The sequence below is a fragment of the Phacochoerus africanus genome, chromosome 6 (assembly GCF_016906955.1).
Source record: "Phacochoerus africanus isolate WHEZ1 chromosome 6, ROS_Pafr_v1, whole genome shotgun sequence".
Taxonomy (NCBI): Eukaryota; Metazoa; Chordata; class Mammalia; order Artiodactyla; family Suidae; genus Phacochoerus; species Phacochoerus africanus.
In genome coordinates, this window is record NC_062549.1 from 80,670,391 (window position 1) to 80,698,389 (window position 27,999).

Below are 27,999 nucleotides of genomic sequence, written 5' to 3' on the forward strand. Positions count from 1 at the left end.
GAGTCGCTCCCACGGCATATGGAGGTTCCCAGGCTAGGGGTCTAATCAGAGGCTGTAGCCGCCTGCCTACACCAGAGCCACAGCAACACGGGATCCGAACCATGCCTGCGACCTACACCACAGCTCACGGCAACGCCAGATCCTTAGCCCACTGAGCAAGGCCAGGGATTTGAACCTGCAACCTCATGGTTCCTAGTCAGATTCATTATCCACTTGCCATGACGGGAACTCCCAAGCTTTCTAATTTTTAGTCTTTACCATTTACTGAGAGAAAAAAATTCTAATTGATATTGTAAATTTCTAAATTTCTTTTTGTAATTCTGTCAACATATAGTTTATAAATTTTAAGGCTATGCCATTAAATGTTGTGTTATTTAAAATTGTTATAGTTTCATGCTAAATTGTTCTATTTTCAACTTTCTAATGATCCTCCCTACCCCAGTAAGGCTCTTGGCCTTTGCTGAGACCAGCTCAGCAGGATGGGGCTGAAGAACGGGTGCTGTGAAACTTAAGGAAAAAAGTTAAGGTAAAACAAGACACAGAGACATTTATCTTAAGTAAAGGTGGGAACTGGGGGACTCAAGGTTTCAGGGATCAAGAGCACCACCTTAAGAAACCACACTGCTTTTATTGTGTTCTTTATGATTTTGTCAAGTGAGAGGAAGTTGTAGATGCAGGATATAGGTGAGTTGTTTTAAGTTTTTTGTTTTTTGGTTTTTTTTTTTTTTTTTGGCTTTTTGCTATTTCTTTGGGCCACTTCCGCAGCATATGGAGGTTCCCAGGCTAGGGGTCGAATCGGAGCTGTAGCCACCGGCCTACGCCAGAGCCACAGCAACGCGGGATCCGAGCAACGTCTGCAACCTACACCACAGCTCACGGCAACGCCAGATCGTCAACCCACCAAGCAAGGGCAGGGACCGAACCCGCAACCTCATGGTTCCTAGTCGGATTCTTTAACCACTGCGCCACAACGGGAACTCCTTAAGTTATTTTAAAAGTCACATAGCCAGTTGCTGATTAAGCTTTTATTCTGACCTTTAGGCATTTAACAATCATTAGCATTTGAGGAAGCTTGGCGTCAGCTGTCTATGCATAGCATCTAGAGAATCATCACTGTGCTTCTGCAGACTGCGTGCCTATCTGCAGCAATCCAGTGTGCCTAGGTTTGCACCTCGGTTCTCCTTGCTAATGCATATCCTGCTAACGACCCCTCATAAACCCCTTGGGGCCATGAGGCTCCTCTTTCTTTTATTCTTAAGAGGACGTATCATGCTGTGCAAACGGTGTGCCAATCTGCACAGGTCCAGGGTACCTAGCCTTAAGTCCTCATTCAGCTGACCCTATGAATAACTTACGCCTTTAGGTCTTTGTTCTTAAGCACTATGACTGTTTTCCAAGCAGGAAGATGGGGTAAAGTAAAGCAGGACAAGTTGGAGTTTTCAGCAAAGAAGCTAAGAAAATATTGTAGAAACATGCCTCGAGACAGGCCTTAAAGTCTGTATTACCTGTCATTAATATGGAGAGACCAGGGGTTTTTGGCCTAGTATTCAACTGATTTATACTTTTTTTCAAAATTCCATCCTTAGGTTTTGTGCAATTCTTGTCGACAGCATATTTGCAGTATATGTTTAATCCACCTGATGCTCATCAGTTTACTTGGTGTGGGAGTGGACTGGGGAAGGAGGAGCACTCTTTCCTGGGAGGCAGGGGCTGAGTAAGGTACCTCGTGACAGAGACAGCAGGGACATGTGGGAGACAGCTCCAGACTTCAATTTTTTGAGGCTTAGAGAAGGAAAATTTTGTTATCGTTCTTAGGCATCCATAATGATTGCTTTTTTTCCTCACTGAGATTATAATTCTTTGAAAACTCAGCTGGAGACAAGACGGGAAATGTTGGGGGTCAGGAGAAATAGGGAATACTGTCCAGACTGCGGAAAGTTCTCGACAGCCAAATAGCATCAAACACTCCATCCCTGACAAGAAGGGACATTGCACAGACAAGAAACAGTAGGGAAAGGGGATTGAAGAAAAATACTTTGGGGCCTTCGTCTTCTCTCAAATATTAGCTCCTTGTGCTACTGCTTTGGGGCTGGGCTATTTTGTGTTCTGAAAGAGAAAGAAAAAAAAACAAAACCTCACTGGAACTCTCCTCACTCACTATTCTGTGGACTTTACAAAGGGGTGGGGGAAAGGGGATTTTAAACATTGAGTTTCATCTTTGTATTCAAGTGGAGGAAAAAAAAAACAACCATAATTTTTCAAGTAGCTAGGCAACAGGAGAAACATCTTGTATATAATTCTGGAAAGAGTAGGGCAGTACACACACTCTATACACTCCCTCATTTCCTTTCCACATTTTTCCTTTTCTTGCTGCCACGCTTCTCTCATCTTTGAATTCCTTCCACTATGTCACCACACAGAGAGCCTGGACCTCCTAACCTACAAACCAAGATGCTCTCTATTCTGTATGAGCTGTCCCTTGGAAGTATGTAAATCTACAATATGATTTAAATAGTATGTTAATCCTTCATGTTTATTGTCTCATTTAATCCCCCCATCAACCTATGGTTTACGTATCACTTTACATGTATGTGTAACTGGGCCCCTAAGCTGTACAGTGGGGGGAAAAAGTGTGTTGGGAGAAATAAAAATTAAAAAAAAGAAGAAAAAAATCTCATAGGCAATAAGTAATTTTCTAAGATTATACTGCAACTGAGTAACCAAGTAGAGACTGGAAACAAGATCCATGCTCTTCCCACTATATCATAATATCCCCTAAAATTCCCCTCTGCAGTGTTCCCATCAATGTGTTTCATCCTGCAACAGGATTCCCAGACCTCTCCCCCCCAAACATACACACTTCTCCTCTATCCCCATCACATGCATCAAAACTATGTCCTGGAGTTCCCGTCGTGGCGCAGTGGTTAACGAATCCGACTAGGAACCATGAGGTTGCGGGTTCGGTCCCTGCCCTTGCTCAGTGGGTTAACGATCCGGCGTTGCCGTGAGCTGTGGTGTAGGCTGCAGACGCGGCTCGGATCCCGCGTTGCTGTGGCTCTGGCATAGGCTGGTGGCTATAGCTCCGATTTGACCCCTAGCCTGGGAACCTCCACATGCCACGAGAGCGGCCCAAGAAAATGGCAAAAAGACAAAAAAAAAAAAAAAAAAACTATGTCCTATGCTTTCAAGACCATGCAGGTCTGATAAGGGCTAATAATGTCAAAGTATGGGTTACCTCATACAACCCAGATAATGGGAGACTCCTGGAAGCCCAAACTGTGAACATAGGAATTTAGATTTACAATGGAGATGTTTTTGGAGAAAACCTTTCAAAGACATTTCCTCTTCTATGCCAGGAAGTTTGACTGGGTGAGTTAAATTATATGTTGGACTTTTTTTTAATCTTCTTAAAAATGTGTTATCTTTCCTCCCTACTTTGCTGGAGAAAAATCTAGGATTTATACAAACACACCACAATTTTGCATGTGCCCTTGCTGAGGTTGTAAGATAGCCCAGTCTTTTTTTCCCACATTTAACAAATTTTGATATGTAGTAAGCATAGAAAAGTACAGAGGTCAATATCATGAACATGCTGTGCTTGCCACCCAATTTTTGTCCAACTTTAATTTTTGTGATATTTGCACCTCTTATTTTTGAGGAAATGAAATATTTCAGATGTATTTGAAGCACCCAGTGTGCCCCTTCCAATCCTATCCCCTACCTCCTTACTCAGAACTTGCATTTTCTGAAAATTTTCATCTTTTTAATATTTTTACATATGTGTTTATAAACAATATGATTTTAGTATGCGTTTTTAAACTTTATGTAGTGTCATATGTCCTTCTACAATTTATTTTTTCCCCTCAAAGTTATGTTTCTGAGAAGTATCCCAGTAGATATGTTTAGCATATTTATTCCTTTCTTATTTCTACTGTATGAATACATCACAGTTTATTTATTCTTTCTGATGGATATTTCATTTTTTTCCCCAATATTTTATTATTGCAAACCATGCTGTGATGAACATTTTTGTTCCTGTCTTCACATGAACATAGGTGCATTTCTCTAGCTGTCCAGGTCTACTAGGCTTATTTTACCTCTGCTTAACTGTGTGACACTAAGCAAATAAATATGTGACTAAGAAATGGTGCAGTGGAAAAAATCTGACTAGTAACCATGAGGTTTCGATCCCTGGCTTCACTCAGTGGGTTAAGGATCCAGCGTTGCCATGAGCTGTGGTGTAGGTTGCAGATGAGGTTCAGATACTGCATTGCTGTGGCTGTGGTGTAGGTTGCAGATGAGGTTCAGATACTGCATTGCTGTGGCTGTGGTGTAGGCCAGTAGCTAGAGCTCCGATTTGACCCCTAGCCTGAGAACTTCCATATGCTGCAGGTAGAGCCATAAAAAGACAAAAGAAAGAAAGAAAGAATGAATAAATGAAAGCAAGCTAGGAAGCAAGCAAGCAAGCAAACATTTTCAGATGTCTTCAATTTGTATATGACCTTACTTTCAGGAATGCTGCCTTTTTAAAATTAAAATAACATCATGGGATGTTTTCCAGGAACTCCAGAGTGTCACCACTAATTTATTGAAAGTGTTTAGTGTATTTATTTACCACAACATTCAATTAATTAGGTATTTTCCCAAGAACACAAAATGCCACAAAACAGTATATCATAATTCAAATGTCCAGTGTGAAAAAATAAGAATATGTGCTCATGGAGAGAAGTAAGTCTATGTGTTACAAGGATCTTGAAATTCATGCGGTGTTGAAGAAAGAAAGGAAGGAAAGGGAGAAGAAAGGGGAAGAAAGTATATTAGGATGGGCTGAGATGCAGTTTACAAACAGATTTTGTCACATAATGAATGGACAGAATAGAATATTTTCCCTGCCATATAACACACCAGAATGATTCCAGGTCAGTGACACTTGCAGCTTTGCTTCCTAAAGTCACTTTTCCAGGTCCCATGTTTACTGTTGTTTCATCATCCTTAAAATGTAGCTCCCAAAGTTGATCAGAGGCTGTCATATCAGTCATCCAGAAGGAAGATCAAGTAAGGGAAAGTACAAATGGGAGATATGAACCAGGATTGAAATGATCGAATACTACTTCTGCTCACATTCCGTGGGCTAGAAATTCATCACAAGACCACACCTAACTGTAAGGGATGCTGGGGAGTGAAACCTACCCAGGTGCCCAGAAGTGGTATGGTATGGTTTTAATTAAAGTATTTGCAGCAAACATTTTCTAACATTAATGAGAAGAAATAGTTAATACCAATTGAGATGGGAAACAATTTACCATCAAAAGTGTCTCTCTCTTCTTTCTTGCTCTGGAGGGTCTGTGTTATTTTTATCTGCCTGTATTTCATTTCCTTCTCTTTCTTTTGATAACAACAGGTCCCCAATATTCAATCCACATAGTTTAGGGTAGGATACTCCTAGCTAAAGAGAATAGAGGTTCATGTTAGTCAGGGTCCTCTCCCCTCCCTCCCCCCCACCCCCCACAAAAACAGGTTAAGGTAATGGCGGACATGCAGGTAGTTTATTTGGAAAATGATTCCAGGGAGCAGGAATGAGGAGCCAGTGTAAAAGAGGAAACCAACACAAGGATGCATTGATAATAACCACTGCTATGGCGACAGATGCCCAATAATTGTATACCTGTCAATGAAGATGGGGAGCATTTATACATTGGTTCAGTTATGTTCTGTCTACAAGACTCGGGAAATATCCTGGGGTCTGAATGCTTTAGTAGTGACTAGACCTAGAGGTGAGGACATTGTAGCTGCACTGGTGCTCAAGTGGTACCTGAAAAAGGCAAACACTGGACTGGACTCTCAGTACACCTCCACCCTCAGGGCACAATGTTAGGGTCAGGGGTGTGCATAAACCAAGCCAGGATATTGAAGTCCTCACCCAGGATATTTATAACAAAAACTGGTTTCTGGAGTTCCTGTCATGGCTCAGTGGTTAACGAATCTGACTAGGAACCATGAGGTTGTGGGTTCGATCCCTGGCCTTGCTCAGTGGGTTAAGGATCCGGCCTGGCTGTGAGCTGTGGGGTAGGTTGCAGACGCAGCTCAGATCCCACATTGCTGTGGCTGTGATGCTCTGATGCAGGCCAGCAGCTGCAGCTCCGATTTGACTCCTAGCCTGGGAACCTCCAAATGCCTCGGGAACGGCCCTAGAAAAGGCAAAAAGACGAAAACAAACAAACAAAACAAAACAAAACTGGTTTCTAAGATCTTCTAAAGCTCAAGGTATGTAAGTCCGCCTCTGCCAGCAGCCACTTTCCTGACTCCAAGAAGAAAAATTACCTCTGAAATGAGAGACAAGCAGAGGTTTCTCATGATGTTAAGTCCCAGTTCCAGTAATTGAGGTTCTCAGAGCTCCCATACCTGATTCCTATGGCTCCTCCTTTATTCCTCTGACCTACCTCCCATCCATCTAATAAACACCCTAATTAAACTACTACCTCAACCTAATTTCAGTTGGCTTCCTGTCACTTGTTGCTAAAGTGTACCTGACAGTATGGAAATGTATTGGTGAAAGAGGAGTGTCCATTTATTATGGGCTTTCAAATTAGAACTACATGACCTGAGCTATTTTGTGGAACACGGAGGATCTAAACCCAATACCAGATATCGAAGACTCCTGTGGATTGGGCAATTGCAAACTGTGAAATGTAACAGAATTTCCCCCTTTTCAAGAAAATTCAGGAAGTTTGAAACACAGTGGAAAATACTGGGGCTTAAGAGGAGCTAAAACAATAACTTGAGGTCTCTCTTCTTCGTCCTTTTCAAATCTCTCTGCTGTCCTCTCCCCTTCAGACCCGTTGTAAGGTATCAAACATCTAGCCCCTGTAAATCACAATAAATTGGGATGCAGGTTTTGAAAGAAGTCTTTAAACCAAGGTCTTACTAATGCACGGAGCTCCGAATCCTATTTCTAAGAGGGGAAAAAAAGTGGGACTTGGATGGGTTTAGATTCAAGACTTATAACTCAACGAGCTTTCGGGCACTGATTCCTAGTTAATGGAATCTCCAGAAAGTAAATCAAAAGGCAGCCAAGTGAGGTCACTCATCCACAGGAATACTAGAGCAATACCTGGGCATGAGAACCCATGAAGTTCTGCCTATGTACATCTACACATTTATGTTATGAATCAAGCTAACAATCTGTTCAATAAATGATGTTCCTCTTCCTCTCCATTACTGAATCCCTCCATAATGATCTGAAAGGCCAGGTTCCCATTCAGAATCCTTAGACTGTGCGCTTTGCAGTTCCTTCCCAGAACACAGCAGTGTGGGAAGAGCTGGGCCCTAGCCTCTAGCCTGTGGCCTACACACTTCTCTTCTCATCTCAGCCCCATCCAGCATCTAAAGTAGACATGTATACAAGGTGGCAACTGCAGCACATGTATGCAAGGACCATCTGCATGGTACTTTACCTGGGGCTATGGAGAGGTAAAGAGGCTTATGGATACCATGAAAGTGGGTTCTAAATCATTTTTACAGGAAATCCCAGATTCTGAGTACCTGAAGAATGGTCTACAATGAAGGATGCAGATTCTAGGTGGGCACATCCAGCTAGCCCCAGACTCCTTGCCCAGTCAGGAGTGCTGGTGAGACCCAGAAAAGGGTGTGTGTATAGGCCTTTTCAAGTCTAAACATATGGACCTTATTTCAATGTCTGGGGGTCCCCAGAGCTACTCTGGCTCCAGAGTACTTCTCTGAGTTCAATGAACAGCCCTAGTGTCCTTTAAGTAAAGACCTTTGTAATTTGAACTAGTTTGATAGTTTTCTGCCACCTGCCGCTAAAAGAATCCTTATTTTTATGCTTTTAATGCCCCAAAGTCTCAAGCAAGTGGTCTATAGCCACTGCTTCCTTTTTTAAAAAGCACTTATTCTTACCATAACTTGCTAAAATGTATTCCCTTCTTCCAACACTCTAGTATACCGTACATTAGAAAATCAGTAATCCAGACAATGGCCTTTTCTCCACCTCCAATTAGCTGATCTGCTTTACAGCATTTGAGTATATTAAACCTTCCTTTCTTTTTGAAAACTTTTCTTAACCCTGGGATAACAAACAAGTTGACTTCTCAAACAGCTCTTTGTAAATTGCTTTCAGTAGCTCTCTCCCTAATTGGATATGTTTTTCAAAGTCCTGTCTTTCTCCCTGGGCTAAACTACTTCCAAAAGCCATTTCTGGAAATAATTATTTGAGTCGCAATGAGAGTTCCTCTTCTCAAAGAACATACTCACTCTTGTACCTCAAGATGTCACCACCTTAAAGATGAATCCCATAGAATCCCACTTCTATCTTCATCCTTGATCTTAGTTCCAAGTCCTAATTCCATGTCTTCATTTACTGGACACTTACATTTCAGTTTTCAAATGGTATAAGACATCTAAAACTGCAATTCTCTTTTCCTGTAATTGGGTCTCTCTCGTTTTTGTTGATTTTTTGGGTCAATTTTGTTAGTGATCCACCTCCTAGTCTCCAGGTTTCAAATCAGGGTCATTTTGACTCCATTCTCTTTCACTTGTCATGAAGCCCTATTGATTATTTCCTTGCAAGATGTTTCATCCTTTGTTTTTTGTTTCCCTTCTATCTGTTCTGTTTCCAGTTCCTGTTCTGCTCTATTTTATCTCCATTCTTTTTCCACAGCAATCCTGCTATAATAGTATTTTTTGCATGGCATTTTTTTCATGCTTGATAACTTTCAGTGAATCTCTATGGCCTGAGGAAAAGCCCAAACTCCTTTGTGTGACACATACCTTGCAGGATGAAGACTCAGCTTCAGTCTTCAGTGTTTTCTTCCACTCTGCTTCAAAATAACTTCTTCATCCTCTCTAGGCCCATCTTTCTCTTGTCCCAAAACACAGACTCCTCATTCCTGATCCTTGCCTTCATCCCTTCTTCTCTGTACCCTCTCCCACTTGAAAACCATCACCTCCTCTTCTCCTGCACAAATCCTTGCTGATGAAACTCAAGCCCCAGTTATTCCATGAAATCTTCTCCCACTCTAAGCTCACAGTGTTTTCTTGCTTCTTCTGCTCTCTTTGACACATTAATTATCTTGAACTATTGCATAAATTTGTTTATACTATAGCTGCCTTTTAAATCAGATTTTAATTTTTATGAAAAAGAGCCCCTGTTTCCCTATTTGATTTTCCTACCACCCCTCCCCCAATTACCATACACCCAATGCTATAGGTGCTTAAGAAATTTTACTTGTTACTTCATTTTTCTAAAAGAAAAGGCTATGCTTTATATGAAATTTGTCTTGTCAAGTGATATCTGTTACTATATACACTAAATATGTGGGCGAAAAATATCAAAACTCTCCTAAAGTTTCCACTCTACACGCACCCATTATGCTAAAACTTTCCCTTCTTTTTCCCACCATTGCCTTTGCATATGAGGAACAACAGAAAATTTTTCTTTTTAGAAAATATTATGACACTCTGATAAAAATTCTCTTGTTCATAAATCCCTCTTACCTCCACTCTTTTGAATGCAATCTTAGACCTTAGTAGATTTGTTTTTGAAGTTCAAAGAGAAAAGAAGCAGCAAACTCAAATGTACATAAAACAACAAGAAAAAAATAGGTGACAACAGCAGTATCATTCTTTTTATTGAAAAGGAATTATTTCTACTCTAGAGCAAACAATGTATATTTTACATCATAAAGCAAGATATAATTTACATATTACATTTCTTATGAGATCTTTATACCCTAAATATCATTCCCTTTTTTATCTGATCAGCTCTTCTGGTTTGATTTAACCTGCCAAGTACCCTATAAATGAGCATCTTGTTTGGGGAGGGACTGGGGACACAGACAGATAGTTTGTATGTGTTCATCTGTTATCTGGGTATAGATGATTGTGAACAGGGATATACCTTTAAACTTTTGGCCCTGAGGCTCTCTGTTGACCTCTGGTTTAGGAGCCAGAAGGCTATTCCTCCAAATAACATAGAAAACTTCTATTTTTTTAAATCAATGAAGAATGAACAAAATTGAGTGTTTGTACTCTGTGCACACTTCTCCATCAAATGCTTAGATAATAGATGTTTACGGTATTGATTCACTAACAATAAAAGTTCCCGTGACTGACAGCTTTGGTTACTCTATGATATTCCCAGACAGTGCTTGCCCAGGCATTGGATAAAGTTGCCTAGTTTCACCTAGCACTGGGGTTATGGGCACAGGCTTTTCTGTTCACCACTGAAAATGAATGTTAGGATGAAATCTTCAAATGACCTTGTTTTGTATGGCCCTCTGTCTCTTTACTCCCTCTTCTAAGATTCCCTCCTTTTTAGCAAAATCTTTTCACATCTGATTTTTTCTTCCTGCACTGTAACCCAAACCCTCTTTTAGCTGTTCTCCCCAAACTCCAAACTCTAAAAGTTCACCAATTTCTTGGACTGTACTCATTTTCATAAAGAATTTTTTAACCTGTTAAGATACACTGTTCCTTTGAAACTTGATAATCTGCAGTAGATAGAGGGACAAAAGAATTAGTTGAAGAACACTTTAGAAAGCAAGTAACGTGTGTTGTTCAGCCAGCCTACATAAACCATTCAGTAAGAAATGTTTTAATAATATATTAAAAGAAGAGGGAGTCAGCTGATAAAAGCAAAATACATAAGATGGGCTTCTCATTAAAAGAAGTACTGAATAAACATTAGAATACAGTTTCAGATTGGTGGCTCTTTGACTGAAAAAAAAATACCACCACTAGTTCAATTTGACATGTCAGGGGAAATAAATGTATTACTGAAAGTGCATCTTAAATCCCAAAGCCTTGCCTGTCACTCAGAGTTGGCATATTTGGCCAAAATCAATCTAGAGTTTTTTCAATTACTGATAATGAAAGTTATTAGGACCCAAGTTGGTATGGATGAGAACATAAGTCACAAATATGTCTGTTCTGTGTGTCTTAAATTATTCTTTGGTCAAATGATGTGGTTTTTGAGAGGTCTACAAATATAAACATATTTCTCATTTCCAAATACAAAGTTAGAGTATTTACAGCAAGGTAGCATACCCTTGCTTTCTAACAAGGCTTTTGGGTACCATATCCTTCCATTAACATGTATACTTTTATAGTCCCTTTCCTCCCATGGCTACAAAGTGCTGGACATACAAAGAATACAGGAAAGAATGAAGGAGCAAATGATTAGAGCCTCACAACACCCCTGTGAGGTAGGTAAGTATTGTTAATCCCATTTTACAAAAAGGGAAACCAAGGCACAGCATGGTAATATACTTTGGTCAAGTCTACCTGACAAATTACAAAAGCATGGGTGGAACAAAGAGAAAGAAACAAAGAAAAGGTCAGTCCTGGCTCGTAGCCCTAGAACTAAACTTTATTTCAAAATATTAGGAAATAAAAATAGCTCAGAATTGCCTTTTAAAGTTTTAGAATTTAGATAAACTTTCAAGATCTTATACATCTTTCGGGTTCCTGCTGAGTGGAAAAAAGACAGATGACTAAATGGCTTTCCCTCTTAAGTGTAATTCCCTTGATAGATCAGAGTTTATCAGCATTCCACCAGAGTTCAGGTGCCAAACTCCAGGACATTTTCATAGCCTCAAATAGTTTCTAATTTATTTAAAACCCTAAAATTAGAACCGTTCTCAAACAGCTGCCCTATCAGTTCCTCTATGGCTGTAATGAGAATTTTGTATAGAGGAAGAAAGAAAATGAGATCCCTAATAAAAATCTCATCACTATAGAAGGAAGGTCACTGGTGATGTTGTGTAATTTGTTCTTTGTAGTGTTTGAGAAACTGCAAACTCAAGCTTGCAAGAATATTTTATATATATATATGTAAAATATATAAATATATACAGTATATATATGTGTGCATCTGACTACCCTTAAGGCATCAAAGAGATGTAGGCCATGACTTTCACAACTCAGTCTTTGTTTTCCTAAAAAACTGTCTCTCCCTCTCTCAAGTGAAAAATATTTTTTCTAGCAAATAACCTATGACAGCAAATCATTCAGGAAACAACAAATATCTTTAACTTAAGAAGGCTGATTGCTTGGATATGGATGAAGGGTGGTGGTGATGGTGATATTATCCTCTATAGCTTAGAGCTTAAATCTAGAGCTTAGATCTAGAGCTTGGATCTTAGAATTAGCCAGACACAGCCAATCACACCAGATCAGACATATCAGTGACCAAGATGTTGTACACAGTTGCTCTTTTTTCCTGGTAGCTGATGGAAAAACCTTACCATAACCAACAGAGATGGAGACAGTGAGAAAGGGAATTCTGTCTGGCACAGATTCTTCAGAAAGACTTTGGCTTTTCAGAAGTTCCTAGAGTTTCTATGCAGAGAACTGGGAAGAAGGATAAGATAAGGCACTGAATTTCAAACAGGTCATTGAGGAGACTATAGGCAATTATTCTGAATGTGTGTGTGCGTGTGTGTGTGTGTGTGTGTGTAGTTTTTTGGCTGCTGTAGATTCTTTGAAAACCCATACAATCATGGGGGTGGGTGGGCTGAACTTAACTGAAGGAGCTCAGATTATATTAAGAAAAGCACATGAATAGAAGGAAAAACATAATTAACACACACAGAAACAAGTGGTGGTGGTATCCCAGAGGGAGGAGGAACATTTGTTAGCTAATTTTCATTTTGCTCCTCTCCTGCTTTTCTCTGCCATGGTCCCAATAGCTTAGTTCTGTTTTTTGGTTTGTTTGTTTGTTTTTATTTTTTTTCCCAGCAGATGAAGAAATGACAGAGCAGGATAGGTGTCTTATGGTTTTTGATTTCTTCTTAGGCCTGTTTAAATATTTTTTTCCTCAGTTGACTGTTGGCACCTGGTTCCTCTGTAAACTATATTCCTTGGCCTTCAGTCTCAGGTTGGCAATGCTGTTGGCCATGTTGATGCCCTGTGCAGGGCTATTGTTGGCACATGTGGCAGAGTAAGTAGCCATGGCGCTGTAGGGACAAAGGAGAGAGCAGGGAGAATAACAGGCATTAGTTTCACAAAGCTGCAAGTCTGCCCCAGATGGATGCAACTCTCAGGATGGGGGCAGGCAGGGGCAGGTGGGAGTGGGCTAAATGACCTCCGGGGTCCCTTACAGCCCCCGGTTTTCATTAGTCTAAGGCACTTGGAAAAGGGTGGCAGTATTTTGAAGGGCAGGGAAAAGCAGTGGAGAGTGGAACAAGGCGAGGGGAAAAGTATTTTCTGTGTTGGATACAGTGAGTAATGATTTATTTCTGGGGTGAGAGAAGAAAGCTGCTTAGGGTGGATAGCAGGTGTTTCATCAGCTAACCAAGTAAAACCATATTTAATCTTGTCCTGCCTACATCACCAGCTTGTGAGAGCAAGGAGGAAGAGAGGGAGGCGTTTGAAAAGAAACTAAAGGGCATTTTGCCTTCCTCACTCTAGGTAGCTGACTTTGATTCTCACATATTTTAGAAAATCAATGAATATCATATTAAATAGTATACTTGAAGAATCAGTTAAACAACCTAAGATGCCTTTCTTGATCCAGTAGTTTATAGCACAAAGCATTGCTGAATCAAGAGATTTCCATTCCAACTGGCCTTGATTTTACAAATTTTCCTCAAAACTATTTGAGCAACTCACCCTGTCTTTTGGGTTAGTTATTCTGGAAAAGTTTAAATCTCCTAGATAAACTAGCAAATGCTATAGTTTCAGTATTCCTGACCTCAGAGATAACTGTTTCTGATTGTTCTTATTTCTGAGAAAAACCCCAAGTTGTTTTTCATTGTCAGAGACTGTAATTAAGACCTAAGGAATACCGTTGGCAGAAATTTGTAATTGGTGGTTTTCTGTTAATTGCATCCATGAATTTCTTTTAAAGGAAAAGGAATGGTTTCTTAGACTTGGATGCAAATTATCCTTTCTTTATACTAAACAGCTATAAGGGAACACATTTTAATTAAATGAAAATATTTCTAGTTCTTTCCAAGATTAGCAAAATACCTTTCCACTGAGGGCTGGAATGAGATAGACTTATAAATGGAATGACATGTACTCTTCTGGTGCCTGCATTCCTGTGCAATTTTGTCAGCCACTTAGGAGTTTGTGGTTCTGGGGATCAAGTGACAGATCAGAAAGAGAAAAAAACTAAAGCTACGCTACAAACAGACTATATCATTAATACTTGTTTGGGACACCACATAGTCAAGACTTTCAGTCAAAACTTATAGTCAAGACTCAAATAGCCTACTTCAGCTCAGTTACTAGCAATTAACCCAGAAAAAAAATGGGTTAAAGAAATATAATTAGTTCCACATCACTAGGTCTTTCCAGAAATACACAGCCTTAATTTAAATTCCTTATAACACTGGTATGTATGTGAGTTTGAGTGCATTTGTGCTTGTCCTATGGCAGGAAGAAGACTCAGAAAGGTTCCAAAATAATCCTGTACTCTTCTATTTCATTTCTGTGTGTTTCACTCTTATTTCTGGGTATATGATCTTAACCTTCTACACAAAGTTATATTCATCTATAGCTCCCTGTTCTCCTTTTAAAACAAAGGATTTTTTTTTTGTAATTCCTCAACTATAAGCTCCATAGATTAGACACCACATTAGCCTTGTTTACTACCATGTCCCCAGGTAGAACTAACACCATATCTAGCACACATTCAGCATTCAAGAAAGTATTTAATGAATAGATAAGTAAAGAGAAATATCTAGTTATTGCATGATTGAACTGATTCCTGCTCAATATCAGTGATCTCTGCTATATTGCTGAGAGTAATGATTTCTAAAAATATTTTACCACTGTGCTTTCATTTTAAGGAACCAGTCCTTCTGATTAATTTTGGTATCTTTATAGAAAGAGCAAAATCAGAAGGGACACGACAAAAGCAGGGACTGATGGTTGCATATTCTTAATCCATCACAAATGGCTTTTAATAGTAGAAACAAACAAACAAACAAAAAACCATGTTGGTGCAGGTTAGACTTAAGAATAGACTATTACTTCTACCACTATCTACCAAAAGGCAAAGGCAGAAAGAGTCCCAGTTCAGGTAGGTTTCAATAAGGAGTAAGATAAATAATCAGAACAATCTGTTAAAATGGGACCTTTTTTTTTTTCTTACAATATACCAAGAAATCTCATTTATTTTCAAAACCCATATACATATTATCATTTAAGTTCTATATGAATTGCATGCTTCCATTCAAGACTCTACCAAAAATATATGAAAATCCATAAATCACATACTCAAGAAATTTCTAGGATATACTGAAATGTAAGATTTCAAAGAAATCAAAGCTCTAATAGCTAAGAAAAGAAGCAACTGAATTTGGGAAATCTACCTAAGTTATAGATTATGAAATCAATCAAATCAGCCTGTCTCAGACAGATTTCTCTGAGACAACTAAATGCTAAAGATAATACATAATACCATTTTAAATACATAGTAGAGAAGTTGGAATCTTGAGTTATCTGTTATTTAAGTACTGAGAATGAAGTTAAATAGCTCCTAAAAACAGGAAGCTTAAATGTCATGAGAGAGTGAAAAGAAAAAAAAAAAGTCTCTGATAGTAAACTATAGATTGTCATGGAATATTGTGCTTTTAAATATTTGGCCTGATTTTTTGAGGGAGTTGTTGTCTGTCCTTTGAGATTCTTAACAAGCAAAGTCCTATTTAATAGAAATTCTGTCTCTCCCCGCCCCCTCTCTCTTTTTTCCTTTTTTCATGATCAAAGATATGGTCCATTTCCCTTAGCAGACAAGGGGATTAGAACATTGGGGGATTATTTTAGTTTACTAAAGATGCTCTTACTGTTTTCTACAAATGTCTACTGTACTTATGATTTCAATTTTATCTATTACACAGTCGTTTTTCCTGTATTACTTTATAATTTACTAATCTCATCTGTTTTTCTAGTCTGAAGACTTAGTATGGTAACACATTTCTTGGAAATACTGATTCTCTCTTTAATGCAGGCCAGATGTTAATATCTCAAATGAGATGAATGTTGATCCACTTCCCATTTCCAAACCAAATTAATGAAATTAGAGTATATTTTGCACAGGCACAGAAGAATGGATTTTTCACTGAGACATTTTCCTTAAATATCAGCCCATGTTTCCAGAGTTGAGAAGAGCACCTTTGTCTAATTGGACTGTGGTATTGTTATTGTTACTGTCTTAGTGAAACCTTGACTGTGCCTTATAGGTAGCTCCCAAGTTAAAGGGGTGGGAGAATAGAAAAATAAAAAACAGTTGATATAAGTGAATGAGTTTTGAAATCCTCTACATGCTTGATAAATGATAAGGTTTTCACTTGGCAGATGTTTAAGAAATTTATAAACTTCCAAGAGTTAGTCTAACGTATTTCAGCATTACATAGCCATAAGAAATTGGATTAAAAAAAACAAAAACAGAGACCATCTTAGTTCATAGCCTCTAAATAAGCATTTTTGAACACGTACTCTACAGGTAGAGACTTGGGGATATTTTGTGCACATACTAAAGAAAATGAGTCTGTTTTTCCTCCAGCAGTTTGACATAAGTCTAGTTTCTCAACTTAAACTAAAAGTGCCATTTAGGTAAGTAGGGACCAGTCCTATGACCTACCGGTGACAAGTAAGATGTGTTACAGGTCAGAAAAGACAGTCTTAATCTAAGAGCAGCTTAGTCATGCTTTAAAAAGGCATTAGAAGTATGATGGAGAGGACCCACTTTCAAAAGTGACAACAGATGCAAGAGAGCCTTGAGTGGCTGCCAATCTGAAAGACTGTCCATGACCACCTGTTTTCCATGTCATCAAAACTTCCAAAGCTCTGTGTTAGGAAAAGAGAACCCTGAAATGTTTTCTCACAAGACAGAAACTAATGAGGTTAATAAGCTGTTTTCAACCAAATTTGTTGGGCCATTCAAACCAGGTAAAATGACCAGTCCTTCCTGAACCAGATTAAGCTTTCTGGGATAAAAAGGTGAGGTTGAAACTAAATAATTTTTATAGATCAAGCACATGATAACACCAAGAGCCTGCTTACCAACATCTAGAGATCCTGCCCACTGGTCTTGCTTCTGAGTAAGAACCACCTATTTGGGTGTTCCTGTTGTAGTGCAACAGAAATGATTCCAACTATTATCTGTGAGGATATAGGTTGTATCCCTGGCCTTGCTCAGTGGGTTGGGGGATCTGGTGATGCTGTGAGCTGTGGTGTGGATCAAAGATGGGGCTCAGATCCTGCATTGCTGTGGCTGTAGCTCTGATTTGACCCCTAGCCTAGGAACTTCCATATGCCAAGGGTGTGGCCCTAAAAAAGTTTAAAAGAAAAAAAAAGGAAACCACCTATTCCTCTCACAGGGTACAGAATATGAGATCTTGAGTACTGGGACTGGGCTTATATGATCTGGCCAAAACAACATTTCTATTTAGTTTTTAAGAATGTAAAAGTCTTTGTGCCCATGACCAAGAAACTACTTGCCAAATAAAGGGCATTGTGGAATTAGAGATGAAAAAGAAATGCTTGTATGCAAAGCATACTCTAGGACTAATGCAAATATGCTCTAGGGCTTTTTTTGTAGAGCTGACACATTGAAGTAAGCTTGAAATTCTTCCTTCTCCTTATTTGGAGATTCCTAACAGTTCGAGCTCAGCCATAGGCAGCAAATGCTAACTACCAGGGTTGGCGTTCTGTTTTCATTGGGGACAAATCATTTTTGATCATTTCAACCTACCTTGAGAGGTTGTTGTGAGGAATAATATGTTTAAGATGACTGCCAAACACCAACGAAGTATGGGAAATACTCTAGATACATGCTGTGGTTTTAAAGCCAGGAAACTTAAGAACATCTCCCTCTCTGCTTTCTAATCACCCAGAATGCAAATCCCACACATCACAAAACAATTGAGGAGAACTGGGGGGAAATAATACCTGACTCAGTTTTCAGCTCTAACTTTTGTTTTCCATTTGGCCCATTTGGACAAATGATGACAAGCTATGAAAAATTTCATCCCAAAGACAAATCTGTCAACCCAAGAAGTCTGTGTGTCTTCCTGAGATTCTAGGGCTTTCCCAGCTCGGGATTTTTTAAAAGGCTATCGAGCTTGAGGTTTTCATGACTCTCTCTGTTATATGTAGAATTTGGAGACCATATCTTTGGTTTGTTCTTTTGTCGGAGCAAGAACGACAGAGGTACACTTGCTTCATCTAAAAAAATTCAATGTGAGTTTTCCTAGGGAAATTTACTTTTAAAGAGAGACCCACAAAATCCTTTTGGAAGTGATCTTTGGTGATTTAGATAATCATTTCCAACGTCTGTTTTTCAAACTTGGGAGCTGAGTTTTTGAAGTGTATTTAGCTCTTAAAGTGGACAATAGGACCATATTTCATTAGTAAACGTTCAGTTTGCATGGCATATTCAGTGAGACTTCCACCATTTTAAAGTTTTTCTTTCTAGAAATATTTTATATTTGAAGGCTTGCCTATTTTCTATCATCTCATGATTTTTGTATTTCTTTTTTGAAATGCGCGTTGCTTAAACATAGGTTCCAAATTACCTCATGGGACATATAATAGGGAAACTATCACTAGCTTGATTTTAGATACAAGGCTACATAAAAGAGTGATGACCCAACTGGCCTGAGTTACAGCAGCCAGGACAAGAACACAGTTCTTCTGACCTCTGTCCCACATCCTACAGTCATCTAAAACCACACTCTTCAAAGTATGGACCAAGTGTCAACAGCATGGGCCTCACATGGCAGCACGTTAGAGGCACAAATCCCAGGTCCTGCCACAGACTCACTGAATCTGAGTCTACACCGTAACACGATCCCAGATGATTCACTTGCCCAGTAATCTGTGAAGAGCCCTGCTCTAGGCCATCAGACTACTTTAACTCTAAGGACATATTTTCTTACAGCTATGGTTTCCAATAGGATTCCCCACTTGAGGACCTCACTGCTTTCATTCCTAGGACTGTAAACCCCACTTTCTTGAACAGAGTTAATTCCCACTTAAACCCTGCCCCCAGCAGCCACCCTCTTTCCCCTCTGACAAGTTACCTTTTCAGTGTCTTCCGTTAGAATCCGTTATGAAGCCCCTCGTGTAAACAACATCTTGGGAGGGACGAGGATCTATTTTTGAAAGTGTGAAAGGGAGAAATGAGCCAAATGCGTTCAGCAGATGTCAGGCAGCACTGTGACCACGATCAAATGAGGGGAGGTGGAGAAGGAGAAGGTTGGGGGGAGGAAAATTGTGGATAAGGATGGCTGGCCTCTCTTTCACTTGTCATTAGTTGTCTTTGAAGCCCAGCCCTCCCTCTGGAAAGGGCACTCCAGACCAATACTGCAGAGCCAGGCCATTCTCTACCTTTCACAGGAAAAGATGTTTCTGCAGAAAAGATTCTTGACTACTTCATCTAAAACAGCAGTCAAAAGTCTAGGACTTGGTTAATCCCTGCTACCCAAGAGGCAAAGCACTACAAGATAATGAGTCTTAATAACTTTGGTGCTTGTGTGTGCTTTCATTTGCTTAAGGAAACAGTTCTAAGCTAAGCAGTGAGCATATGTGCCAAAGACAAGCTTTTTTCAACTGGCTACGGGTAGATAAAGAAGACACCTGCCAGGACAGTAGTGGCCTGTTAGAGAATACTTTGCTCCTCCCAGTGACTCAGTTGCCTGCCTGACATCATCACCTCTAACATGCTCAAGGGAATGAAAGAGGTCAGGACGTGCTATAAATAGAGTGACCCATACATCTCTGTTTGCCAGGGACAATCCCAGTTTATGCCTGTTGTCCTAGTGTCATTATTAATAGTACTCCCCTTTCACTCTCAAAAGTGTCCCAGTTTGAATGATAAATTATACAGCCTCCACTCTGGATATAAAAGACACCCAGAAAAAAAAATGTTTTGGCTGTTTCCCATCCCATAATTCTGACCATATGCACGCTATTGCTTTGAGTCTTGGTTTCCTCCTCTCTTCTTCCAGGGGAGAGCTGTGGAAGTCAGCAAACTGACCCTCTGGCAAAACTGTCTGCTCACTGTCCCCGAGTTGCATGACCAAGGCACATCATTTATTCCAGGGGGTGCCTGCACACCCCACAACATGGACCTCAGCTGCAGGCAGGCCTCACAGATCTGAGACAAAGCCCTGAATCAAACAGGCATGTTTATGTAGTTCTCCAATCTTATACTTTTTACTATTTTTGATATCATATAAGGTTTAATTTGAATGAAAATATGGTTATGTGGCAAATATGTTGGACAGAAAGAGGAATCATGAGCACTGGCTCTAATTCTGCTTGCTGAAGGCTTAAACTTGGGCAAGTGTTCAGTCTCTTCTTTGGAACCAGATCAAGGACAGAGCTGCCACACGGGAGCATCCAAGGATTAACCAAGACAAATGCCTTTTAATGAACGTCACATGTGAGATAACTACTTTGACATAAGAGTATCAACAGAAATAGCAAGTTTATGTTCCATAACACAAAAAGTGTATCGTTTCTTTTGCTTTTCATCACTTGTTTTTCTTTTATATTTCCTTAACAGGACTTATATTTCCTACCAAGCTTCAAAATGTGAAATCATAATGTATTTTGGTTCTAAACATAGCAGAAAAATCTCCAAGTAACAAAATAGCTTTTGCCACTTTCAGAAATTGATCAAAATATAAACACTTCAGTCAACATTGGGTCAAAAAAAAAACCATTATTATTGATTAAATTACTGCTTAAACCATCATTTTTTCTACTTAAATCTGGAGATTAATTTATTCTTCATACAGAACATGAACAATCAGATTCTATGAAATGTTGAATTATTTTTTACAAACTCTGTGCCTAAGAGAGAAATGATATAAAAGTATACCATGAAATGAGTAAGAAGTACTAGGTTATATGATTTTAAGTGAAAGGAGCAGAATAAAAAATAGTATTTACACTAAATCTATACTATATAAAATACTGAATTCTAATTGTAAAAATAAACGAACTATCTCAAGGTGGCACAATTATGAGTGTTTTTAAAAAGTGTATCTAGTTTTTCTACATAATCTTCCAAATTAAAATAGAACACTCCCCCCCAAAGCACACATAAATTCCATGTTAATAATTTCAGTTAGATTCCCATATACAAAGTATATATTGAGGCAGGCACTGGGATTTGAATTTCCACTGAGGTCCAGATAACATAGCCCAATGTAATTAAGGGAGTATTCATCCCCATTCATGCAGTGTACTGCCCTCAGCCTCTCACTGGTTAGGACCACATGATAGTCATCTGCCTTATTGGAACTGGTATAAAAAGTTCCTCACTAGGACCCAGGAAGAAAAAGGAGCTAAACTTCCTGGTTGTGACCAAATTCAAACCAGAGACCTTGAAACATCAATCAAGCTCTGAACCACACCCATTTCTGAAGCCATTTAATGAGTCTATTAAACTATCAATATTTATCAGAGAAACAAAGCAGTCATCCACTTACTTAAAATATTAAAGAATATGTTATTTCACTATGGTCCTCAAAATGTGTTTTTAATAAATCCTATAAGAGGAGTCTATATTTTAAATAGGACACACAGACATAACTAATCTTGAAATCAGCAAGGCATACTATGTCTGAGAGCTATAGAAATGTCCAATTTCTTTTGTATAGAGTCTCCATGTACTAAGACCAAAGTAATTCACACTAATTTCACAATTGGGAATTTAAAAGAAATTTCAAAATGTATTTATGGTATTTCTTTCAAGGAATTGATTTGGAATAGGAAGAATATTTAGGTGAGGTTTTTCACTTTGATTAGAGCAACCAACTTTTGAAAAGTATTTGCCTTTCACAAATGTTTCATTTCACATCAGAAGTTTAGCATCAGCTGGGAGATGATCTCCTTTAATTAGTTTAAAACCTCTCTTTCCACCCTTAATTAGCTTTAACAGTTAAAAGGTCAAACAGAAGCATAATAAATGAATTTGTGAATACTTTCTCCTTCACTGCAATCAGCCAGAGAACACATAGCCTTGATCTGGTTTCTAAGAGTACTTGCTCAGAATCAAAGAAAGACACTAGACTGATGACAATGCATCAGGCATATGTGTCTCAGCTTCCTTCTGGAATTAATCTACATTTTCTGATCAGGATAATAAATGGAGGTTAAAAAAGCTTTTCCAAGCAATTTTCTTCTTTAATATTTCTCACCTTTTAAATATAAAAATTTTGTGTAAATTATACATTGTTTTTATATTTTTTTAAAAAATCCACACAAACTAACCCCCAAAGAACTTCCAGTAAGTAGGTAAGAACTAGCAATAGAATAAGAAGGCATCTTGGATCATAAGACATTCCCACCTATTAACAAAGAATTGTGGCCGTAGAAGTGATCTGAATAATCCTAGATTTTTTTTTCTTCTTCTCCCTCTGTCTCTCTCCTTTTTTTTTTCCCCCTTCCTAACTTCCTTTCATTCAAAAATCAGTTTTATTGTGAAGTTTGCCTTTGGTCCTATACTTAGAGCCTTCCATGTTAAAAGCCTACTCGAGCATAATAACACAAATCTATAGAATTTGAAAATGGAGTAAAGTTTTGTTCCGGGAAGATTGCAAGAGGGACTCTGGGCATAGCTTAATGAACTTTTCTTTTAGATTCTTCCTCATCTTTGAAAGCTTTGCAAGAGTTCCTGAGTCCAAGAGGAGATTGCTGATGGCCTGCCCCTCTCTCTTCTGCTCCAAACCCTGCTCCTGGGGCAACTAGTAATCTCCTGTGAAAATCTGGGGATGTCAGCAAGTTGAATGTCTCTGAAGAGGTTAACCCAGTAAGAAATGTCAGCCAGCTGCACAAGCAGCTTTGAGCATGACCAACCGCTGAGAAACATGTGGAAGTGGAGCAAGGGAGGGTGGACCAGTCATTCACCTGTAAGGAGAGGCCGTCCCCCAGGAGAGATAATCGGTGGGTCTTGGAGCAGGACGAGGTACGATGGGCTGCTCCACGGCAGTCACGTCTCCTGAGTAGGATTTGAGGAGGGAAGCGTTCTTATTGGCCAGCATGGCTCTCTCGTTCCTGCGAAATTTGGCTCTTCGGTTCTGAAACCACACCTGGAAGATTGTTGGGAGGAAAGAAGGGCATGAGGGAGAGGAAAAACAAAGAAGAGTTTCCATGAATGAAGTCCTTGTTGATTTTGCTCTAGAATGCCTTCTAAGAAGATATAGGCTCAGTATGGAATTCTTCCCAGAACAATAGATATATGCCATAATCCTTCCCTGTGGACCATGTTAGAGGGCTATTAAGGACAAAGACCATAATAATGGGACCATGAGGTACTTCCAATAATCAAGCCACCAGAGATGGGATCCATGACTAACACATGTGATAGCAAAATAAAGATTATAATCCTGCTGTAATTTTTTAAAAAGAAGAAAAATCTCATTAGACTTCTGCCACAGAAATAATGACATTTTTAAAAAGTTTTTTCAAAATTCTTCAAAACACAAAAACTCCATCTGCATTCATACTACTTATTGAGTACTTAAAGAAAAATTCTCCATCTTCCCAAAAGTAAACCCTGTGATAAAAATTTAAGAAGCAAATCATTTATTCGGGAGATGCAGGGAATGCCAGCAAGAGAATGAGGAAGTAATGGAAGAAAAGCAACCCCTGACTTGTGTGCTACTGAAACAGCTCCCTCTGTGAACCAGCTCAGTTCTGTGGAACCCTAGGGACTAATGCAGGAAACATACCTCCCACCCAAGGGGTGAGGGGGTTGTGGATTTGTACATTGGCTCCTGTCAGTCATTGGTTATCAATGTTCCAGCACTTCTGGCATGTCTGCTGAAGTTTTAGAAAGAAACGTGAAATAGAAATGCAGATACTAAAAGATGGAAATTGGATTATATTTAATTGTAGGGTTCCAAGGAAATAAGCAAAACAGACAATATCAATTACAGCTAATAATAAACCTAGGTCTAAGGTCTACTTGGTTTATTATTGCATTACTAGGGACAGGAACTTATATAAGCACATTACCTATATTATTTCTAGTCATCATGTAAATTCCATTAGGTTTTATTATTTTTATTTCAGGCCTCAGCAAACAGTTTCAAAGAGATTAAGTAATCTGTTGAAGTTCACACAAGTAATAAATGGCTGAGATTTTGAGCTCAAGGACACCGACTCCTGATGATACAACTCTTCTGACTACCATGGAATTTTTTTCATCTGTGTACTCATTCAAGAAATCTTTATGGAGTGCCTGCTTTGTTCTAGACCTTGGCCTACATACTGAGAATGGAGAGATGAGCTTTCTTCACTGCTCGTAAGCAGCTCACAATCTTATTAATAGAAGAAAGACACGTAGGGAGTTCCCGTCGTGGTTCAGTGGTTAACGAATCCGACTAGGAACCACGAGGTTGCGGGTTCGATCCCTGGCCTTGCTCAGTGGGTTAAGGATCCAGTGTTGCCGTGAGCTGTGGTGTAGGTCGCAGAAGTGGCTCGGATCCTGCGTTGCTGTGGCTCTGGTGTAGGCCGATGGCTACAGCTCCCATTCAACCCCTACTGTGGGAACCTCTATGTGCTGTGGGAGTGGCCCAAGAAATGGCAAAAAAAGAAGAAAAAAAAAAGAAAGAAAAAAGATATGTAAATTTGAAAAATTTCAATATAAGAATTTTAGATGCAATTATGGAAACTCATGACAAGGTATGGGAGAAAGACATCCTATGGTGTGTCTTTCACAGCTCTAAGGGGCAACATTCACATAAAATACCATGTGATCGGTACTCTGCGTAAGGCTAGGGTGGAAATCAGTACAGGCAGAGTCTTTCCTGGCTTCACAGACTTTCAGCTCTTTTGTTTCTAGTGTGTTCCTCATGTTGCTATTAGGGTTATCATTTTAAATGCAAATATAATTGTATTAGTGTTTCTCTTTAGTTTTACATCACCTACTGACTCTGAATCATTCCTAGAATAAAATCTGCATCATTCCTAGAATAGCACAAGGACTATTCAAGAGTTAGCTCATTGTCCATCAAGTCAGCCACATCCTGGTGTCACTTGGACCTCCTGCACTGATCCTCCATCATTCCAGATTCAGCCCTGGGCTCAAGATACTCAGTTATTTTTCTCACCTGCATATATTCACACTGAATGTTCTTTCTGCCTGCAATACTCTTTCCTTTTGCTCAGGTGTCAAAGATATATTTTTTTGAGATTTAACTGTAACACCATCTTCTTTGTGAAATGCTGTAGTGGAAAGAACATGACTTTACAAATACTGGCTCTGTGACTTAAAGATTCGACCTTGGATAGTTATTTAATTTCTCTGATCTTTTGTCTCCCAATCAAATGAAGATAATAATACCTACTCACAGGGTTGTTGCGAGTTGGCATCTATTCTCTCTTTTTTTCCCCAGGCAGATTTAATCAGTCCTTCCTCTGGTCTATCATTAATTCTTGAACATTCCCTTGGTGGAGGAATCATCTTATTCTATGATAACAGTATAATATGCACATCTGTCTTCTCTGTCCCCAGTCTATAACATCCTTAAGGAGAAGGCCAGGGTATTATTTATCCACAGCAAACCAAAACCAGTTCCAGGAGAATAACAGATGCTCAATAAATGAGGAAAAAATGAATTTTGCAAAGATGGTAAGATATGGCTTCCATCCAAGAGGACTTCACAGTCTAGCTGGGGAAGTTGGCCCACATACAACTCAATATAATACATATCATATTGTAATAAATGCCATAAATATAAAGAAGGCCAGAGTCAGAGGGAGTGGCTCAGACTGGAAAAGGGGAAGACTTCATTGAGGAAGAATAAAGTTATCGAGGAAGAATTCTGTTCTGCTCAAATAGGAAAAGTTCACAACTGTAAAAGACACTATAGAGCAGTAGCGTGGAAACAGTGGAAGACAAAACAGTTTCAACATATAAGAAAGTCATTTGTTTACTGTTGTGATGGGGATAAAATAGCTACTCAACCCAAAAATACTCTTTCATATTTAAGAAAATTGCCATCATTTCCCTGTCTAGTTTCCTTTATTTAAAATTCAGACTGCCATGGCAAAAGTGGTACTCTCAGGCCCTGTGGCTTATTGGCCTAAAATTATTTACTATGCCCCTGCCAGACAAGCCTACAATATAAAAAATATGAGTTTTGAAGGAAGGGAATTTAAGAGTAGAAACAGAACATGTTTGGAGAGCTGTGGTGAGCAGCACAGGGGAGGAGGATGTGGGAAGGCAGACCTCAGCACTGCTTTGGATGGCAGGATGGAGAGCTGAGCTGGTGCCTGTGAACCACACTCACCTGAGCCCTGAGAGACTACACCACAGTGCCCAGACAACTTTTTTTGTCACCATTTTTTTTTTTTCTCCTGGGGAGCACTCCTAGATTAAGTTCCTATTTCCCATGGGGACAATTCCTGCACACTCTCTTCAGGCTGAAGGGACCTCCAGAACCCTCCCCCTCAACTCAGCAAATGTCCCTCACAGTATAGGGAGCTAGATACAGTTCCTACCCTCCAGGCTCTTCGAGTATAGTTCAAGTCCCAATCAAGAGGACTATTACTTGCAAGAAGAAATCCTCCAAGTCCAGAATGAACACAGATATACAAATAGTACTTTCTTCAGGAAGACAGGACAAATTTGGTCCATCTCCATTCTCAAAACAGCAGCCTACCACTGGAAATATGGAAGGTAATAGAATCTTGACTCTCAGCAGAGATAGCAAAGCACTGTTTTTAAAAAGCATTTAGTCAGAAGACCCTTATTTATTTAAAATCTACTGTAGTGCTTAAAAGCACGAACTTTGGATCTGCCTGTCTCCAAATCCTAGTTCAGCCACTTCCTAACTGTGTGACATTGGGCAAAATTCCCTAACCTCTGTGTCTCAGTTTCCTCCTCTACAAGTTGAATAAGACTACCCACCTCACTGAATCAGTGTAAGGATTAGACAACACAACTCAGAACACTATTTGACAGATAAGGGCTCAACTACCGTTCATTTTATCACAATTCGTATTCCTCACCACAGGTTGTGTTATCTCGATATGTCTGGCTTGTAGTTGATGTGTCGTAGCATTCATATTAGAAAGAACTGCTATTCTCTCTCTACCCAGTCTTACCTGCTCTTACCCTTCTTCACTTCACAGAAACACAAAATCATCTACTTAAATGTGCTCTTACCATGGCTTCTAAGTGCAAGATCTTTGCTGTGTTCATTTCATGTCCCACTCCTATCCATATCCATAACTGTGTGTCTGTGTTTCTTGATGATTTGGACATTCCCAGAGTCTGGGGAGGAAGACTGAGGTGGGGATCAGAGAGTTCATCTCTTTGGCCACCCTACAGCTCAAGCTGAAAGCTAGGGCTGGAGAAGAGTGCAGAGTCAAATGTGCCCACGGACAATGTTTAGACCGTGAGTCTGGAGGAGTGGGACACATTGGGAGGAAGGAGACCTGTGGCAAGGTCTGCTCTGCCCTGCTGAAAGTCCTTCCCTTTGATTTTTAAAAATACTCGGCTGCAAAAGAAACACAAGTCGAAATGGATTCTGTTCTCATGCTACCCACTTATAATCCTTATCAGAAGCAGCTCCAATCTGAAACCTACACTTTGTACTTTTCAACAGTCTTCAGAGATGTGCCTCCGAGGAGGGAAGTACTCTGGTTACCTGCACTCTGGCCTCGGTGAGATTCACCCGGCGGGCAAGGTCTTCTCGCACAAAAGCATCTGGGTAGTGTGTCCTCTCAAAGACACGCTCCAATGCCTGCAGCTGACTGCTGTTGAAGGTTGTCCTGTTTCTCCGCTGCTTTCTCTTCTTCTTTTCCTCTGAGTTCAGCTGATCATCTGAAATAGAAGAAATTGATGATGAGGAGTGAAAGTCACAGTGGAGGTCCCAGTTTACACTCTTTAACTGTGTATCTACAGCGAGATTGTCTCCTTTGCTCACATGCTTATCAAAGCGTTATGGCCAGATGCCATTTTCAATGTGCAAATGCAGGCCTTGGTGCTATCAAGTTCATATGCCAAGA

General features: G+C 39.5%; 1 protein-coding gene and 1 long non-coding RNA gene across 3 annotated transcripts in view; one reads left to right on the top strand and one right to left on the bottom strand.

The window, feature by feature from the left end:
• LOC125129345 (uncharacterized) overlaps positions 1-27,999 on the top strand; it is a 268,361-nt gene that overhangs the window by 224,192 nt on the left and 16,170 nt on the right. The window lies entirely within an intron of this gene.
• Positions 9,619-27,999, bottom strand: part of PRRX1 (paired related homeobox 1) — a 73,059-nt gene continuing 54,678 nt past the window's right edge. The window contains exons 2-5 of one of the 2 annotated variants that reach the window (XM_047783959.1): positions 27,639-27,814; positions 22,888-23,069; positions 19,050-19,121; positions 12,889-12,974 (exon numbers count right to left, since the gene is read on the bottom strand). In XM_047783959.1, the coding sequence (XP_047639915.1) occupies positions 19,067-19,121; positions 22,888-23,069; positions 27,639-27,814 (413 nt within the window). In that variant the 3' untranslated portion in view covers positions 12,889-12,974; positions 19,050-19,066. Of the gene's footprint in view, positions 12,975-19,049; positions 19,122-22,887; positions 23,070-27,638; positions 27,815-27,999 lie in introns of both variants that reach the window. The other variant, XM_047783958.1, reaches the window with a different exon arrangement.